Source organism: Crinia signifera, chromosome 6 (assembly GCF_055691185.1).
Source record: "Crinia signifera chromosome 6, ASM5569118v1, whole genome shotgun sequence".
Taxonomy (NCBI): Eukaryota; Metazoa; Chordata; class Amphibia; order Anura; family Myobatrachidae; genus Crinia; species Crinia signifera.
In genome coordinates, this window is record NC_139222.1 from 68985589 (window position 1) to 69004397 (window position 18809).

Consider the following 18809-nt stretch of genomic DNA (forward strand, 5'->3'; position numbering starts at 1 on the left):
AAAATCCCTTTGATGGTCTGTGAATTATGTATTGATAGTAGTGATCCACTCACAATTCTCTCACAATTTTGCAAAGCGTGGTAACTCTATTTACATTAGCTAACAACTCTGAAAGGTCTCTGGTCAGGTTGAACTAACATGAGGTGGAGCATTGGGGATTAGAAAAATCATACATGTTAAAATCCCAGACCTTCTGATTATTTTTGGGACGGAATCAGTGAATCAAGGATTTCCAATGTTTTGGATTTTGCAGATAACCCGCCCCATTCCTCAACAAAATGTGGTATTGCTGCAATTAATTGTAGATGTCTGAGCCTTTTTATCCAATGTATTCCTGACATAAACCTTGCGCAGATGTTGCAAATATCCAGTTCAGAATATGGGGTTGAATACTGTATGCTATTGTCACATGCATTTTGTTTTTAGAGGTTATCGTTTGGACGCATATGCTGCAACTCTGTATCAGCCCAGAGTCTGCTATTGTTTTGAAGTTACAGGAATCAGTGACCACTGTGTCATTATATTATATCCCCTGTAGTGACTTACACAGTCCTCGATTATGTAGGAAAATTGGAAAGCATTGTCATAGATTTATATCATGCTAATCATTGTGGGGCCACTAGCCAGCACACATGGATTATACAAATAGACAGTCAGCAGCATCATGGAACAAAGAGGTTGGAGATAACAGGACACTGAATGATGCTACTTCTGCTAGTAGGGAAAGGGTCATAATAAAGATTACAATGTGGTATGCCCCATTTATCAGCAAATTGCGACATGTATATAAACCTGTTTACTAGGCTTTGCCAAAACCTTATTATATGCTGAGGCATTTAAGAACAAATAACAGTATGATTATCTTCAGATCCATTACTATAAAAATGTTGTGCTATCTTTATGACAACTGCTTAGCTTTAGCTCATGTATAGATTCCAGCTTGTGGCTACATGGGACTGCACCTCTAGGAATGAATGGACACAGCTCTCCACGCCTCATTCTGTCACATGGTACTTATTACCTTGGATTCCAGGACACAGAAGTATGATTGGGATCCTGATACTCTAGCTTAGACTCAAATGAGACATTTTAAAGGTATTCCAATCTATCTGTGTTGCTAAAAAAAAAAAAACACTTATCAAATAATCGGTTGAGAGTAATAAGTGTTGATGAAGAATTAATGATCTTGTGTAAACTGTGTGCAAGAAAACTCTGTCCCTTATTCAGATCTGATTGCAGTACAAATTTGTTTTAAAAATGGGCAAAACCATGTGCACTGCAGGTGGGGCAGATGTAACATGTGCAGAGAGAGTTACATTTGGGTGGGGTGTGTTGGAACTGAAATCTAAATTGCAGTGTAAAAATAATGCAGCCAGTATTTACCCTGCACAGAAACAAAATAACTCACACAAATCTAACTCTCTTTATACATGTTACATCTGCCCCACCTGCAGTGCACATGGTTTCGCCCATTTTTGTACTGCGATCACATGTGAACAAGGGCCCTTATGTGCGAGTAATGTGTAACTAATGACGCAGTCAATTATGTTGATATTGCTGAAGTGCAACTGAATACTTTATAATTGTACAAAATATCCTTTAATTCTAATAGGAACATATACAGTGTAATGCATTTCAATGACGGCCTGGCGGTTCAGCTAGCTTATGTGGTTCCTAGTCACCTGGTCACTTCCCACAGTGTTGAAGGCAAATGCTTTTAAATTAGTTGCCACTAGAAATTTGCCTGCGTTAAATGCAAGAAGTAGAATTTTTTTTTTTCAAGATTATACTGGTCACATTTATCAACTTAAATTGGAAACTCCACTTAAAGGCACATCACCATTTGTCCACAATGGCTAGTGCATTATTTAACCGAATGCTAACATTGAGCATTATTACATTAACTGTATAGGACTCTTCAAAGTAATGTAATACAGGAATAGCAAGTGTAAAAATGGCTTCAAAATGTATGCTACTTCTGCCATGAAGCACGGTTTCTCCATACATGATTTTTAACAGTAAATTTCAAAATATTGACAAGTTACTTGCTTTAAAAAAATTGTTAACTGAGCAGGGGTTAAAGTGGTCATGCGGAGGTGGGGGAACTAATTTCTCTATGCCACCTAATTACCCCCTCTCCCCTACCCCCCAATAGGCAGAGACAGGGCCAATGGTAGGTTTTTTTTGGCATCCTGCCATTATACTGCATTATAATGCTATTCTATGTGAATTAGTGCAGGGCCAATGTGGAGGTAAAAATGTTCCACCTCACCATTATAGGTGGTGGAACTCCGTTTTACCCCGTTCCCCCTAACTTTAACCCCTGACTGCGAGGTTAACTCACTAAAAACATATGAAATCCTGAGGAGAACTGAAGTTATTACCGAATGGCCGATGCTGGTGATAATTAGTGAATAAAACTCTTTAAACTAATTTAAAATAACTTATTAAGCATGATTTCTGGCCTGAGACGAAGGATCGGTCAGTCAGAACGAATACACGTGCTGGAATAGCACAGAACTGCAAGTCATTTGCCAATCAGCAGCAAATCTGCATCAGTAGCAAAAACAATTGTTTGCTAGTTCTAATATGTTATTAATGCAATTTATGTTCGAGATGGGCAACAAGCAGTGTTATAGAAATTACTAGCTTGCGACATTATTGAATGTTTAATGTAAGCAGTTTGCATTTTAAAGGAATATATTGAGAACAGGTTTACATTACCCAAATTCATGTAGGAAAACCTTGATTTCTAAAATAACATATAAGACACTCACAATGGAAGAGACAAGAACAGTTGTATGTTAAACAACTGTTCAACCAATTTGGCGCACATAGTAATGCTACAAGACTGACTCAGAGGCGGATAAAATGCCAAAGCCGATGGAATGCAAACTGAGACACACATCGACTGCAGCACACATCCACCGCTATGTGCAAAACAATGTGCACTGCCCAATGGCGAATATTCTTCTCAATATGGCTGCTGACATCAGTGCGACTATGGAAAAAAAAGACATAGCTGGCCACAACACACCTGCATCTGGCTAACTACCCTCTTGTTACCTCCAGGAACACCCACTGAAATTGCCTCTCTGCATCCAAATTCATTCGACCTACACCAGCGGTACTCATTGTGACGTGTTCGCAGTATTACTCAGACACAAGTGCAGACAGCTGAAATAAGTCACCTGCATCAGATGCTACAACTGCACCCAACTCTGAATCGAGCCTTAAATGTTACACGTTAGACTATCCAATTGGATAACTACATTTGTAGTGTGTGTGTGTTTCATCAGCCATTAGGCTCTATGTGGCCTTAAGAAAAAGCAAACAGTTTTGTACATACAGTATTGTAAAGTACTGAAGAACACAACATACTCGCAGCACTAGGTCAACTCTAACCCAGACATTATTTTTGAGGTGTTTGCATGTTTTTCCTATTTTTGGGAGGCTCTGACTTCCTCTCACAGTGAAAAACACATTTGCAGGTCAGTTGGCTTACGATGAACTAAAGCCAGTGCTTGCGCGGCAGAGACTTTGTATACTGTAAAGACGGCTGTACAGTAAAGGATTAAACAGATGTCTGTAAAAATGCTGCATAACACACATACAGTATATAAAGGTTGAGGAGAATTTGGCCCTTTACTGGACCTTTTTATGGTGTTAAAATAATTAACCAATAGCTCTAGCCAAAACTTTTGCATAATAATTTGCTAATAGCTTTGTAATTGAGCTAGCTCCATTTAGGGGACACTGTGCATAATACAAATTTTACATCAATATTATAATTAATTGTTTCTGTACTATTTGTGCTCTGTATTGTACAAGCTGATGTCAATCCCTGCAATTCTGAGAACCACTAGTTATTTCCTAGACTACACTAGATAAAAAAACAAAAAACATATAGGTAGTTATTGATAATTGGAATACCTTTAAAATATCTGCAATTTAGCTTGTCCAAAATGAAAAAAAAAAAGTAAACCAAAAACAAAACAAAAAACTTACTTTCTCCCTCTTGTTGAGTTAAACGTCCCGCCATATTTCTTCCGATTAAGGATGAGAGCAGCAATTTCGGGGACGTATCGGGCAAACATTGCCTGAGTGCGTGGAACGAGAAATAGGAAGAAAAAAACAAACAAAGGACAAATCGCATGCAGAGAGGTTTGCCCTGCAGCAGTGACACCACACCTCGGTCAATACTTACTTCCGTCCACTAACTGCACTATAAGAACCACCATATTTCTTTCGGTTTCCTATTAACTCTATGATTTCGGGGACGTAGCTGGCAAACATGGCCTAGGAAGGAAGACAGGAGACAGAAGAGAAGACTAAAAAGAAAGAAAGGACGTCTGTTGCAGAAAAGGACACGCTCGACATAGGGGGGGGGGTGGAATTGGGGGAACAGCCCCAGCTAATAAAACCAGGTTTGGATGGTCAGGCATGATGCTGAATGTTTATTTTCACCAAAAAAAAAATCGGACATTGCTTTAGCACCAGGGTAAAGGAATGTGCTTGTGATATATTATACAATCAATACCTTCATTATAACCAGATCTTGTTGAGGATATACTCTTATAGGAAGTTGGAATGTGGATATTATGCTGTTAAATAATTAACAATACAGATGGAGTCTTCTTCAACTAGCCATCTCTGGATAGCCATGGTGAGCCACGGCTCACCAAGGCCTATTGTTTTCAGCTGCAATACAATACATAGAACAATACAGTAGGGGATTAGCAGAGGATTAAGTCCAACAGCTCTGGATCACTTAACTCTATTAAAGGGCTGGATGAGGATGGTTCTATCTGTATGTTCCAAACATCAGCCAATCATATCACACAATTAAGACTGGTAGAGACAAATGGATGATTTAACCACAGCGCAACACACACTCAGCCCAGGATGACACCAAGAAAAGCTTTCACCAAAAGCTTTGAAATACAAATGGATACAGAAAGGGGTAGGTGCACCCACTGGCGAGAGTAGATAAACTTATACAGAAGGGTTTAACTGAAAAAATTCATGATGTACAGCCAAATAAATCCAAAATGATTTAAACACAAAAAGAAAGGACCATAGTGCAGTATTGTAAGACACTTGAGATTGGGTTAATTCAATCAGTCCACTCACATGGATCCATCAAATATGCGCATGTCAGTAATCTTTGGGAGAACTCCTCCTGAATTTACTTGCTCCTAAAACTGGCAAGAGACTCAATAGTGCAATATTGTTTGGTATATAAAAATGTTATATTTTATATACCAAACAATATTGCACTATTGAGTCTCTTGCCAGTTTTAGGAGCAAATAAATTCAGGAGGAGTTCTCCCAAAGATTTGTGACATGCGCATATTTGATGGATCCATGTGAGTGGACTGATTGAATTAAACCAATCTCAAGTGTCTTACAATACTGCACTATGGTCCTTTATTTTTGTGTTTGAGTCATTTCAGATTTATTTGGCTGTACATTAGGAATTTTTTCAGTTAAACCTTCCTGTGTTAGTTTATCTACTCTCGCCAGTGGGTGCACCTACCCCTTTCTGTATACACAATTAAGACTGCCAATCTACATACTAAGTCTTGAAAAAAATTATTATTATAACAAGCTACCAACAGTGGTGGCTATCGCTGAGTGTCACCAGCGGCAGCCATGTCTTTTGACAGCTTTTTTTTACTATTCCTATCCTAACAAGGACAGCAGTGGTACAAATATTGGGTAACTAAAATATTACTAAAACAAAGTATTATTTTTTTTCTTTATTACATTTTAAAACAATTCTTTATGTTTTATTTTAAGTAGAATCTTTACTAGTCCAGCCTTGATAAGTTGGCCCAAAACATGTTTTATATCACTGTAATAGAAAATCAATGGGCAATTGTCAACAGGTCTTAATCATCACTTTGATGTGTCAAACGCTGTGCTCTAGGGGGACTTTTCCTCATCTACACAGCTTTCTGCTTGCTTCATTTTCCTTCCCAGTATCAGATCATTCATGATATCACTTGCAGCCACACACGCCTCCCCTAGCTATCCACAGGTGAAGAAATCACGGCTTACCACGTGAAAAACACACTCAGCACCTTGACTACTATATTCTGCAGTATGACCTGATTGGCTACATGCAGAAGCATAGGAAATGATGAAAGATAGTAAGATATGACTGTGGCCAAGTTAATAGACTTGGGGTAAGAATAATTAGGTCAATTGTCTAAGGAGACTTCTAATTTGTTTTATAATTGAGATAGTAAACAAAATATTCCTTGGTGTATTCATGTACCAATTTAGTTTTAAGAAGAAAAAAAAAAAAACAACTAGTGTGTATGTATACAGTATTTGTATACATGCACAATGTGATAAAAATTCAAACAAGTCTTTTTTGAGCATATCATCTGATCTTTTATTTAATTGCTAAATTAGAGTTTTAAAATGAGATTTGACATTTCATGGAATAGGATGAATTTTTAGAATGTCATTCCTAAAGACCTGGTGCACATAACTGCAGCCAAGAGGCAAATAACTCGGCAACATATTAGACATGCAGGTTCACAACCCAAGACTGGTTTCACATCTAAGGCGCGGAGCTGATCTCCCTCTGTCGAGCGTGTTTGAAAGAGCAAAAAATATTTGGGTCCACTAAATAATGCCCAAAAATGTAAGAAAAGAAAAAAAGGGGAAATGTCACAAAAAAAAAAAGTCCACAAAAAGGAATTACACATTAAAAATATAATTGTAATATAAAAAGGAGTAATGGCCAGAAGGTGCATTTTCTAAGAATTAAGTCAGGTAAATCTGTTAGACATTGCAAAGATTTATACATATACACATATATATACTGCAAAGACAAACCACAATTATAAAACATTCCTCAAACATGCATTAAGGGAGCATTTAAAAAAAAAAAAAAAACTACTTAAGTTACAGTTGAGGAAACACCCAAAATATGACATTTAACCGCACATCATTTTTATAGAATATACAGGGTGTAATCTAAAATGGGGCTAAGGCTGCACTACTTTGTATTTAACCATCATTTATGTTAAGCCTTCTCAACTTTTTACTGACAAAGGCATTGTGTTGTTGGCTTATAAGTGTCCACCTGTTTACAAATGGCAAGCATATATAAACAAAGAGGAGCCAGCATCATCTCATATCAAAATCACGGTCAAAAATTGGGTTATTTTTAACTGAGTAAAGGACAGCAGTTACAAAAAAGTAAGGCCTAATGTAATTTAAAAAAGGGAAGTCTTAAAAACTAGCACTTCTATCACCATAGGTAAAACCCTATCAGCAATAAAATCTGCTGGGCATCTCTTGCCATAGATTACGTATTCAGGGTATTAGAGTAAGGGATGGCAAAACTAGGGGAAAAAATAGTTTACAATTATTTATTGTAAATTTTTTTAATTTTTGTTTTTCAATTTTTTGTTATTTATTAGTGAAATTGAAAGCACAAATTTAGCTGTGTTTACTATTACGCCCAGGGTCGCCAAGGTAACATATTGTAGTTTTGCTTAGCTGCTCTAAGCTGGACATACACATGCAGATAAAATGCATAGATGTGCTTACATGTCCCAATGCTGATGACTTTCATCTTATCAAATGTTACATCAAACAGAGATGACCTGGCAATATATTCAGATCAGTCAACACTGTAAAATTATTTGGGCAATCTGTGGATATCTGGCAGATTGGAGAGATAATTGAGGCATGCATTCCAATCTTTAGCGCCATTTTAGTGATAGATGGTAGCAACAACGACAGTTGATGAAGTGGCTATAGAAAACCACTGTTAATGCTGCTTCTTAATAAAAGCATGTCCAAAGCTGCTCTGTTTAATACATCTTTAGAATGCACAGAATAATAATAACTCAAATTACATTTTACAGTAACCTGATGCATTGAATTTAGGGGTTTTCCTTATATTTGTAATATTTTAATATTACTGGCATCACTAGTGGGGTGCAGACTACACCAATCTATGGGTGTACCAAAATAGGGGCTTCTCCCCAGTGACATTGATCCAGTTGCTGCACTTTGAGCATGCGTCTATTCAGTGAGTCTGAGGGGCTGGGGGCATTGTCAGGAGCTCACAGAGTGCTGGCCACGCCCCAAGAATGACATAATCGGGAGTCATGGCTTGCGGGAGCATCCTCCCCATGTATTTTACATAGGCATGCCCCATTAATGGGAGCACTGCCGGCCTTCCCCTGCTGTCGGAAAAAAACACACACATTTGCAAGAAAACTTTTTCCTTGCTTTGTGTGGTGCTAAGTCCTAGATTTTGGAAGAAGTGTACTAATGCTGCTCATTGTGCAGTTAGAAAATTATGATCTGCTAAAAGGAAAAGTTGACATCAAGCATGAAACCAACCACAAGGTATAAAAACAACTTAAACAACTGCACACTTAAAAATTCCTTGGACGCAAGCAACATTGATCATGTTATACTAAGGTCTTACGCTCATTTTGTACTTCCCTCCATTAGTGCACAAAGCTTGTTGTGTATGGATGAATGACCCTGCCATCCATGAATATTGTATTAAAATGTTGGTATGGGAATCACATACAGACAAACAACATAAAAGCAAAAGGATGACATAGACACATAAAGCGACAATGCAGCACACAACCTGATATACACTGACATGCAGTGGTATGTACAAACACACTGGTTAACTTGCAAACAGAAAGCATGAGAGACTGACAATGAAATAAATGCATAAATGTGCTCTGGGGATGCCATTGAGACAGGACAACATGCAGATAGTAAGCTAGATGGATATTGAAAGAGACGTACATCATATATGGACATTACAGACAGATTCTCTTTGCAATGAATTCCAGGTCCCTCTGACATGGATTCAGTTCCATCAGTAAACAGATTCACATTATCAATGCATTTATTCACTAAATTCACTAGAAAACACACCTCTGGTTAGTTAACATATATCTATATATATATATTTAAAAAATTACATTTAAGGAGACATGGCTTATGTACTGCCAAATAAAAAAAACTAAAAAAAAAAAAAACAGTGGTAGTCTATAAAAAAAAAAATAGCAATCATAGACATATAGTCAACAGCTACCGATAATGAGATGGCAAAAAAAAAAAGGTAATTGTTAAAAATATAGGTCCCAATTTATTTTATTGGGGACGTCCCTTAAATGTTTGGAAGGGAAGTGGTGGGGGCACATTTAAAATAAACTAAAACGAATAGACAAAAAAAGTTTGCAACAAAAAAAAAAGGTAATGCTACTGGGAGGGTCACACACTAGGGAGAGTGGGGTAAAGGGGAAATTCAGTTTATTTCTAAAAATAATACACAGATACAGAGCCATGTTTTGTCCAACAAACACTTATGATTTAAGCAACTGTAGTCAAAGGCTTGTATAATAACTGACAAAAGGAACATTTGACATGTGTTGTGCAGGAAGGCCGGTAAAAAAACAAAAACATTAAGTGAATATACTCATTGAACTCATCAAAGTACTGATGGCAAATGAATTATGATAAGGGAAAGACAACATTTAAAAAACACATTTAGAAAACAAAACTGTATACGGATGGTCTTGTTTGCATTAATATTACAAATTTAATTCTGTAAATAACCCATTATTCAACAGAATATGGGGATGATTAACATTGTACAAAAGATCAACATTGCACTAACTAATCATTTCATTGATTATTACAATTATATACAAGTATTATAAAGCTACAATAAATGGTATAAAGTTAAATAAATAAACCTACAGTACTGCAGGAGCAAAGTCATAAATACCTGTAATATCTAACTTATTACTAGTACGTTTTGCACTAGCCTGAGTTTTGTATTAGCTCAGGAATCAAACCCTGCCTGCTTAGTGGATATTGCTATATGGGGAAGTACAGGAATACTAGGCTTGGCTAGACAAATACATTTTTATCAATTTTCAAATCATGGTGGCAGAATTGATCAAAGCACACTGCTCAGGCTAATCTGTTGATGTAAACCGAGAAATATGGACCATACTGTACATCATTTTACTGCATGGATGTAAATAGCCATCACTTAGTATTACCACTGCTTGGGGCACTACACAGATGTCCTGAGCAGGAGAATAATGAAACGTATATGATATGATGATAAGGCAAATGTATAGCTGAAGGTGGGTAATCCACCCTGTATGCACTTTGACACAGTGTTATTTCATATTGTTTGTTGGAATAATTAGGGACAACAGGGATGACAAAAAAGGGTAAAAAGCAAAGTAGGAGTAGGCTGAAACCGCAAAAAATAATCTTCACAATAACCATTATATAAAACCCAAATCTTTTCTGGACTGTAGTGGGATGCAGTATTTATTAAAGGCCACTTCAATACCAAATTAGTTAATGCTAAAAAATATATACCCGAGTATAAGAATAAATAACCCAATATTATCTTTGCTACACCATTTGAGGCCAGTAGAGTACAGGTTTCATAGAGCAATCTACCTGTCCCAACACTGCAGTCATTACTGTAAATGGGTATCACTTGAGCACATAAGAAAGTTTAGCCAAAGGAAAGTTCTGAGTAATCTGTAAAACTGTCCTGCTGTGAAAATGGCAAAGTATCACACAAGTAAAGCACAAAATGCTAAACCATTTATCACAAGGGGTTGCTTACATGCTACAGGTGATACTCACTACAGACATGACACTAAGACAAGTGGATGAATACTATCCACCCCCATTAGAAAAATTCAGTTAGTGTATTGCCAGCTGGATCAGCAAACGTATCTGACTGGCAAGTATCTATGGTAACCTGGCTATCAGCAGAGCATTGCTCCTCATCAAAGTTGAACTTATTCCACAAACAAAGTGGTAACGCACTGCAACACCAAACCTAAAAGCAAGCTTAAAAAGTATGATTCCAAATACAAAGCATGACCAAAAAAAAATAAAAAAGATAGTTCTAAACATCAGCACTCCTGCTGCTTCGGAACTGCGCATCTCAGCATGCCCTGTCAAAGTTAGCGTGAAGTGTAGTTACACAGCTGCTGCAGCGCCATACTTTGTTTACCCTGAAACTAAACTATATTTAAGCCTAGAATTCTATAATTTAAATTATTTTAATGTGCTGTAGTTTTTTTAATGACAAAAGTGTACAACAGTTTTAACCTATTTATTTGAAGGGATAAAGGATTTCGCTTGCAATAAACTGGGGGGGAAAAAGTGTTTTTGCAGAAGTTAGGGCTTCTAACTATTAAATTCCATAGGATGATCATAGCTATTCCTATTTTTTTCCAATAAAGCCCAGGCTCCCACAAAGCATGTGCAGAGGAAAACAGAACATTGTACATGGAGGTGAAGCAGAGAGGCTTTGTAACTCCTTCTGAGCTCTATTAGTGTAATCCACTCCTCTAATGAGAAGCTAGTCAGTGAAAACCATAATTGACAGTAATGCACAGATTTGAAAAAGAACATGATTTAAGGAGTACAGCTACGCAAAAATAAAATTGAATGTATGCTTTAATTAACTTGCTACCTACACAAAACAAAAAAAAAATTGTGGCAAGATTGCTGCTTTAATGCATTGTCGCCACAAACATAGTTTACAGATTTGGAATTGCACGATCATTAGGTCTGGATGTACACAGTACTTCCATTTTGTTGTGGAAAAGATAGGGTTAACTCACTTATTCACCAAGTGTCTAAACAAATAGAAGATGAGTTTGCATTGCTCTGCAGATCCATATTCCACCCTAGCCCTTAATACTATACCAATAGAAATTAAAGTATTTTTACCAAACCGCCGAGAATGAAAAACACCATGAAGAGACGGCCAAGGGTGGTTTTTGCATAAACATCTCCATATCCCACGGTGGACATGGTCACCATGAGCAGGTAGACACATTCCCAATATGAAATACTCTGTGAGTTACGGAAATCATCCCACGGGTCTCCAGAGTTTTCCACCTACAGACAAAAACAAGTGATTCATCATTTTACATACGGCATAAAGCATTTAAAAAATTTTGAGAAACATACCATCTTTCAAACATGACACTCCTGCAGAATAAAATGTAAATTGTAGCGCCGTGGTTAGTATTGCTGTCGAAAAAGCATTAAGGTCATAAGTTAGATTCCAACCAATGACCTATTTGTGTGGCATTTGTATGTTCCCCCTGTGTTTGCAAGGGTTTCCTACAACAAGCCAATATAAATTGACATACAAAATTAACCCTTACATATGTCTGGACATGTGGCCAAGGACTGAAGTGACTAAATATTCTCTGCATAATACCGAGTGTATGTTTAATATGTGTGCTATACCCACAAGTGATGTACAGTAAGGATATGTAAGAAATAATGAATATTTCTATAGCAGATCACCTATCACTTATAATTAGGATGGGCCATTAATGGATAACCAGCAATTCTAGATGGTTTTGAAATCAATGGCCGAAAGCCAATGGTTCTCCATTATTGATGATACATAGCCCCCCAACACAGCTGCAAAGCCCTACCTCCAGGCTCTGATTGGCCCCCTAGCACAGTTAGAAGTAGAGTAGGGATGTCTACTGGTGGGTGATACCAACGATGGTTCCCCTTTAGACGGTTTTATACCATTGAGGTTAACCACCACTGGTACCTTTGATGGTTAGTACCAAATGGCCATCCTTACATATAATAGATGTCTTCATCATTGCTTCAAGTGAAAAAAAATGCATGACCCCCATGAAATGAAGAGATCAGTTAAACTAAGTCAAACAAACAAACAAAAACTCACCAAATGAATGAAGCCTGCTGCTGTCAACCAAGTACTGATAAATATGGAGCAAAGATTCACCAGCTTAATGGAATTACTGGAAAACAAGTGAAGAATTGTGTTAAATGGATCACAAACACACACAGAGAAGTAACATCACTTTTACTGCACCATTTCTGAGGATGAGGCAGATATATGGGGCAATAGAATTTTTGAAAAAATATCAGACATTTCATATTAGCCCCCGCACAGCCGGATTCAGTATTGAATCCCGGCGGTCGGGATCCCGGCCTTCAGAATCCCGACGCCGGAATCCCGACAGCCGAAATGCCGACAAGGGGGGGACGTGGATCGCCCCCCCCTTGCGGACTCGCTGCGCTCGCCACGCAGCGGGCCCGGTGCCTCGCTACGCTCGGCACGCTATTTTATTCTCCCTCCAGGGGTGTCGTGGACACCCCAGGAGGGAGAAAGTGTCGGCATTTCGGCGGTCGGGATTCCGGCGTCGGGATTCTGAACGCCGGGATCCCGACCGCCGGGATCTTAACTGCATCCCGCACAGCCATTGTGATCTTGCATTTTTTCTTGCGGAGGATCCATTTACCCTATTGGTGTCTAGGCATTTGGATTACTTTGGGATATTGCTGAGGTGTTACCCGGGATAAGATCCACCTCTCCATGGGGGGGATGCTCTAACATCTGCACCCCCTTAACGCCCCCTATCGCCAGCTACCGCATAAATAATTATAATACCACAGGGACACACATTCACATAGTATCATTTCCACCTTGTGTACCATTTTCAAATCTTCAAGATTTATTTTTGCTTTCTCTATATTTAGCCTGAGCTGCTGCTGACATCTGGGGAAAATCCGGATTCATATTAAGTCTTCTGCAAGGCTGTAAACGCCGACAAGATAAATACCCAGCTGTGTCGCACTAATGTTCTACATAAGGGCTATGTATTTCAAAAGATGTGTGTGTATAAGCACAAGTAAACAAACAGAGATTCCACAGATGTCTTGTAGCACAGCTAGAATAAAGTAGATTTAGTCACATAGACATTTCAGAATTCTGTATTTGTACAGTAATAATAAAAATGTAACAGGTCTTAGGTGCCTGATTCCGAGATGTACGCAATGCTGATATTTCCGGACATGAGTTATTTGCAAGCACCAAAGGACCCTAGCGATGTCACCTGCAGTGTAGACTTCTTAAAGTAACGGACAGGGACCATTTGTGGGAGATAATGGGGAGAGGCAGCAAAAATGCAGATGCATTGTGATTATTTTCAGGTGTGTCTCAGCCTACACCTGCCATCCCTTACACCAGAGCTGGGCAACACCGGCCCTCCAGATGTTGATAACCTACACATCCCAGCATGCCTTGCATCAGTTTCAGCATGGCCACATAGCAAAACTAATGCAAAGCATCCTGGGATATGTAGTTCATTAACATCTGGAGGGCCGGTGTTGCCCAGCCCTGCCTTACACTGACCTGCCATGTCTTTCTGACCACAGCTGAAACCATCGTTATTAGGATCAGCAATTGAGCCTTTGCTATGTTTAAGAGACACATTGGGCTTCCCATCTCTGTACTCACTACTCAGAATTAGAGATAAGCGGGTCCGGATGCCCGAGATCCGACAGATCCGAATATCGGGGATCCGGGCCAGATCCGAGCCGGCTCGGGTGTTCCCGCCTGAATTCCGGACCAATAACGATTCCGAACGTCATCATTGCGCTGTCGGATTCTCGCGGGATCTTATAAAAGACGCACGCGCGCCCGCCATCTTCACTCCAATCTTGGAGAGGGAAGAGGGTGGTTGGGAAGCTCCGTGTGCTCCGTGCTGTGCTCTGTGCCATGTGCTCCGTGACCTGACCTGTGCCCTCACTGCCCTGTGCTGTGCTCCGTGCCATGTGCTCCGTGCTGTGCTCCGTGACCTGCCCTCACTGCCCTGTGCTGTGCTCCATGCCATGTGCTCCGTGCTGTGCTCCGTGACCTGCCCTCGCTGCCCTGTGTTGTAGACTTGTGGCCTGAGCCCTGTAGTGTGATTTAACTAACTAGGTGCTGCAGTGCTCACACGCAGGGGCTGCAGTGTCCACTGTCCAGGGGCTGTCCTGTGGCCCGTGCCCTGATGTGATTTATTTAGCCCTAAGCCCTGTGTTGTGATTTATTTTATTTAGCCCTGAACCCTGTGTTTTTTTTGTGATTTAACTAACTCAGTGCTGCAGTGCTCACACACAGGGGCTGCAGTGCTGCTGAGTAGTACACTGTGTACAGGGGCAGCATTAATACAAGGGGCTGTGTCCAGTGTGACGGCCTATATCTTATCCATTGTCCAGTGTCACAAGTCACTAACGACATATATCCTGTGTCCTGTCCTGTGTGACGACTGACGACATATCCTGTGTCCAGTGTGACGACATATATTCTGTGTCCAGTGTGACGACATATATCCTGTGTCCAGTGTGACGACATATATCCTGTGTCCTGCTGCAGTGCTCACACGCAGGGGCTGCAGTGTCCACTGTCAAGGGGCTGTCCTGTGGCCCGTGCCCTGATGTAATTTATTTAGCCCTAAGCCCTGTGTTGTGATTTATTTTATTTAGCCCTGAACCCTGTGTTTTTTTTGTGATTTAACTAACTCAGTGCTGCAGTGCTCACACACAGGGGCTGCAGTGCTGCTGAGTAGTACACTGTGTACAGGGGCAGCATTAATACAAGGGGCTGTGTCCAGTGTGACGGCCTATATCTTATCCATTGTCCAGTGTCACAAGTCACTCACGACATATATCCTGTGTCCTGTCCTGTGTGACGACTGACGACATATCCTGTGTCCAGTGTGACGACATATATCCTGTGTCCAGTGTGACGACATATATCCTGTGTCGTGTTGCAGTGCTCACACGCAGGGGCTGCAGTGTCCACTGTCCAGGGGCTGTCCTGTGGCCCGTGCCCTGATGTGATTTATTTAGCCCTAAGCCCTGTGTTGTGATTTATTTTATTCACGCCAGATAGGGGTCTTGTTAGATATTAAACTGATATTATCAGATACTACCTTGCAGACTAAATAAGTGCTGCACGAAATGCCCACTACTCCTTGGCTGAACATGAGGAAGAGTGCTCAATCAAGCCAAACAGGGGTTTTTGTACTTGATTGGATCTTCTACCAGAGGAGCGCAGCTACTAGTATAGCTTTGAACGAAGATCGGTCCTTCTCTATTGGGGAAGAATAGATGTCATCAGTGACATCCAGAGTATATCCTCCTTTTGGGATAGTATGGATGGATTGATAAATGTTTGGGAAGAAGTAGTCCCAACAGCTGCTGATGGTCAGTGTACTAGACCAAGTGCGTGCCTTCGGGAGAAACACATGTAATGTGGTGAAGTGGTGAGGGAGGAAATGGAAAACGTACGCCTAGCCTGTCTGATCAAGTTTGATAAGGAGGTATCTTCACAAACCACGTGACCTCACGCCAGATAGGGGTCTTGTTAGATATTAAACTGATATAATCAGATACTACCTTGCAGACTAAATAAGTGCTGCACGAAACGCCCACTGCTCCTTGGCTGAACATGAGGAAGAGTGCTCAATCAAGCCAAACAGGGGTTTTGGTACTTGATTGGATCTTCTACCAGAGGAGCGCAGCTACTAGTATAGCTTTGAACGAAGATCGGTCCTTCTCTATTGGGGAAGAATAGATGTCATCAGTGACATCCAGAGTATATCCTCCTTTTGGGATAGTATGGATGGATTGATAAATGTTTGGGAAGAAGTAGTCCCAACAGCTGCTGCTGTTCAGTGTACTAGACCAAGTGCGTGCCTTCGGGAGGAACACATGTAATGTGGTGAAGTGGTGAGGGAGGAAATGGAAAACGTACGCCTAGCCTGTCTGATCAAGTTTGATAAGGAGGTATCTTCACAAACCACATGACCTCATGCCAGATAGGGGTCTTGTTAGATATTAAACTAATCAAATGTTCTCTTCTCTTGCTAATGGTGTGGAGGTTCTAAAAGAGGAGTGCAGCTACAAGGGGGGGGGGTTATTAAACTGCCACAATGTCTGCCTCTGTAGTGCTGCTCTGCTTCCGACATGTGCCAGGTTGGAAGTGTAAGGTCCACATGTATGTGATGCCCACTGCTGTCGCCTAGCTTAGTCATCCAGCTACCTCGGGATAACCTTATGGCCCTACTACAGTAAATGAAAACGATTTTGTGAGCTGTGAAGTGATCAAAATTGTCTAGAAATTAGTGGAAACTAATGTTATTGAGCTTAATAACACTTTAGGGGCAAAAACAGGCCTGAAAACTATTTTAGCAATTTTTTTAGCATTTTTCCAAATAAATCCAGATCCAAAACCAAAACCAAAACCCGCAAGGGTGGTTTTGCCAAAACCAATCCAGATCCAAAACACGAAAGGAGATCCAGATCCAAAACCAAAACCCGAAAAAGTGGCCGCCGCACATCTCTACTCAGAATAGTACGGAACACAAGCTATTCACCCACAACACTGACACAACACACCCATGATACTCCCACAGAACAGTTTCAAGTGATCGCATTGTCAACACCCAGATTCCATCCCAAAATGAATACTTCTTACAAGAACAGATTTGGCCAAGATTTGTCTGACTCTGGGCAGTATTCAATGTGAAATTTCGCCTGTTAAGGATTCGCTGCACACTCGCTGTGTTCTGGAGGGCTGGCTGCCACTCACTCTCTCTGTATTCAATGTCGGAGGGGCGAGTTGCCCATCGCGACGAATCTTAACCCCTGCAGCGGACGAGCGTCCGCTGCAGGGAGCCGTGGTACGGTGGCAGGCAAGGAGATGGAAGTCTCCATGCCTGCCCCAGAACGTATGTGGGGGGGAGGTGGGCTCCTCGGGAGCCAGGCAGCACAGGCTGCCCCCCGGGAGAGCCAACAGGGGACCGTGTATTCACTGTACCCGATCGTGCATATGTAATGATCGGGTGCAGTGAATACATGAATATCTAATGAGGGCTCGACTCCCGGCCCCCTGCTGGCTGCTCTGTGTAAAAAAATGTATAGGGTGTATATATTTTTTTTACATATATATATATATATATATATCGTGTATATATATATTTTTTTTATTTAAATATATATTCATATGCTATAAGCACATGAATAAAAATAGCATGCCCCTTCTCAGAATAAAATTCCTGATTTTTTTACACCAAAATTAAAACTAAAAACCTTTTATTTTAAAAGTTCACATTCCACTTCTCCATGAAAAGATGGAGAATTGCTACACGGAGAGACACGGCGAAAATCACTCAGAAAGACGTCGAGAAGTGCACATTGAATAGGGTTGCTCACTTTTTGAGAGCAAAAGTCTCCGTCCAACGCGAAAAAAGCACAAACTCGCCATAAAACACGGCAAATTTTCTCATTGAATACTGCCCTCTGAATCAAACGAAGATGTGTAATATAACAAGTTTTAGTCTATAGTGCAGGCATGTCCAAACTGTGGCTCTCCAGCTGTTGTGACTACAAGTTCCATCATGCCTTGCCAGAGTTTTAGCATCTTCCAATAGCAAAACTCTGGCAAGGCATTATGGGATGTAGTTTCACAACAGCTGGAGGGCCATAGTTTGGACATTTGTGCAAAAACATCTGCCCAGCACAGAATAGACCCCAATCAATGGCACAAAGAGCAGTGGAAATGTAATCTTTATTTAGTAAGTTACGATAAATGCCTTATGCTGTGTACACACGGTGAGATTCCCTTGCATTTCGACTTATTATGGTGTGTACACACGGTAAAATCCAGCATTAGATTTTGATTATAAAATCAAAATCGCAAGCAGATCATATGCAGATCGTAAGCAGATCGCACACGTTTTTTACCTTGCGCTCCCGATGCGCGCTCCCGTGGCAGCACAAATTGAAACCCAGATAGACAGGGCAGCAATGACGATATAGTGCAAATCTAAAGCAGATAGTAAGAATTGTATGTAAATAGCACAGGAGTTAGCAAAGATTGTATAGCAAGTCGAATAGCAAAGGAATCTCACCGTGTGTACACACCATGACACTGCTGA

General features: G+C 40.2%; 1 protein-coding gene across 21 annotated transcripts in view; it reads right to left on the reverse strand.

Annotated features, from left to right (window-relative positions):
- KCNMA1 (potassium calcium-activated channel subfamily M alpha 1) overlaps positions 1 to 18809 on the reverse strand; it is a 459278-nt gene that overhangs the window by 162196 nt on the left and 278273 nt on the right. For all 21 annotated transcript variants that reach the window (XM_083146231.1, XM_083146240.1, XM_083146230.1 and 18 more), the window contains exons 7-9: positions 12764 to 12839; positions 11779 to 11949; positions 4208 to 4299 (exon numbers count right to left, since the gene is read on the reverse strand). In XM_083146231.1, coding sequence (XP_083002357.1) covers positions 4208 to 4299; positions 11779 to 11949; positions 12764 to 12839 — 339 coding nt within the window. The remainder of the gene's footprint in view (positions 1 to 4207; positions 4300 to 11778; positions 11950 to 12763; positions 12840 to 18809) is intronic.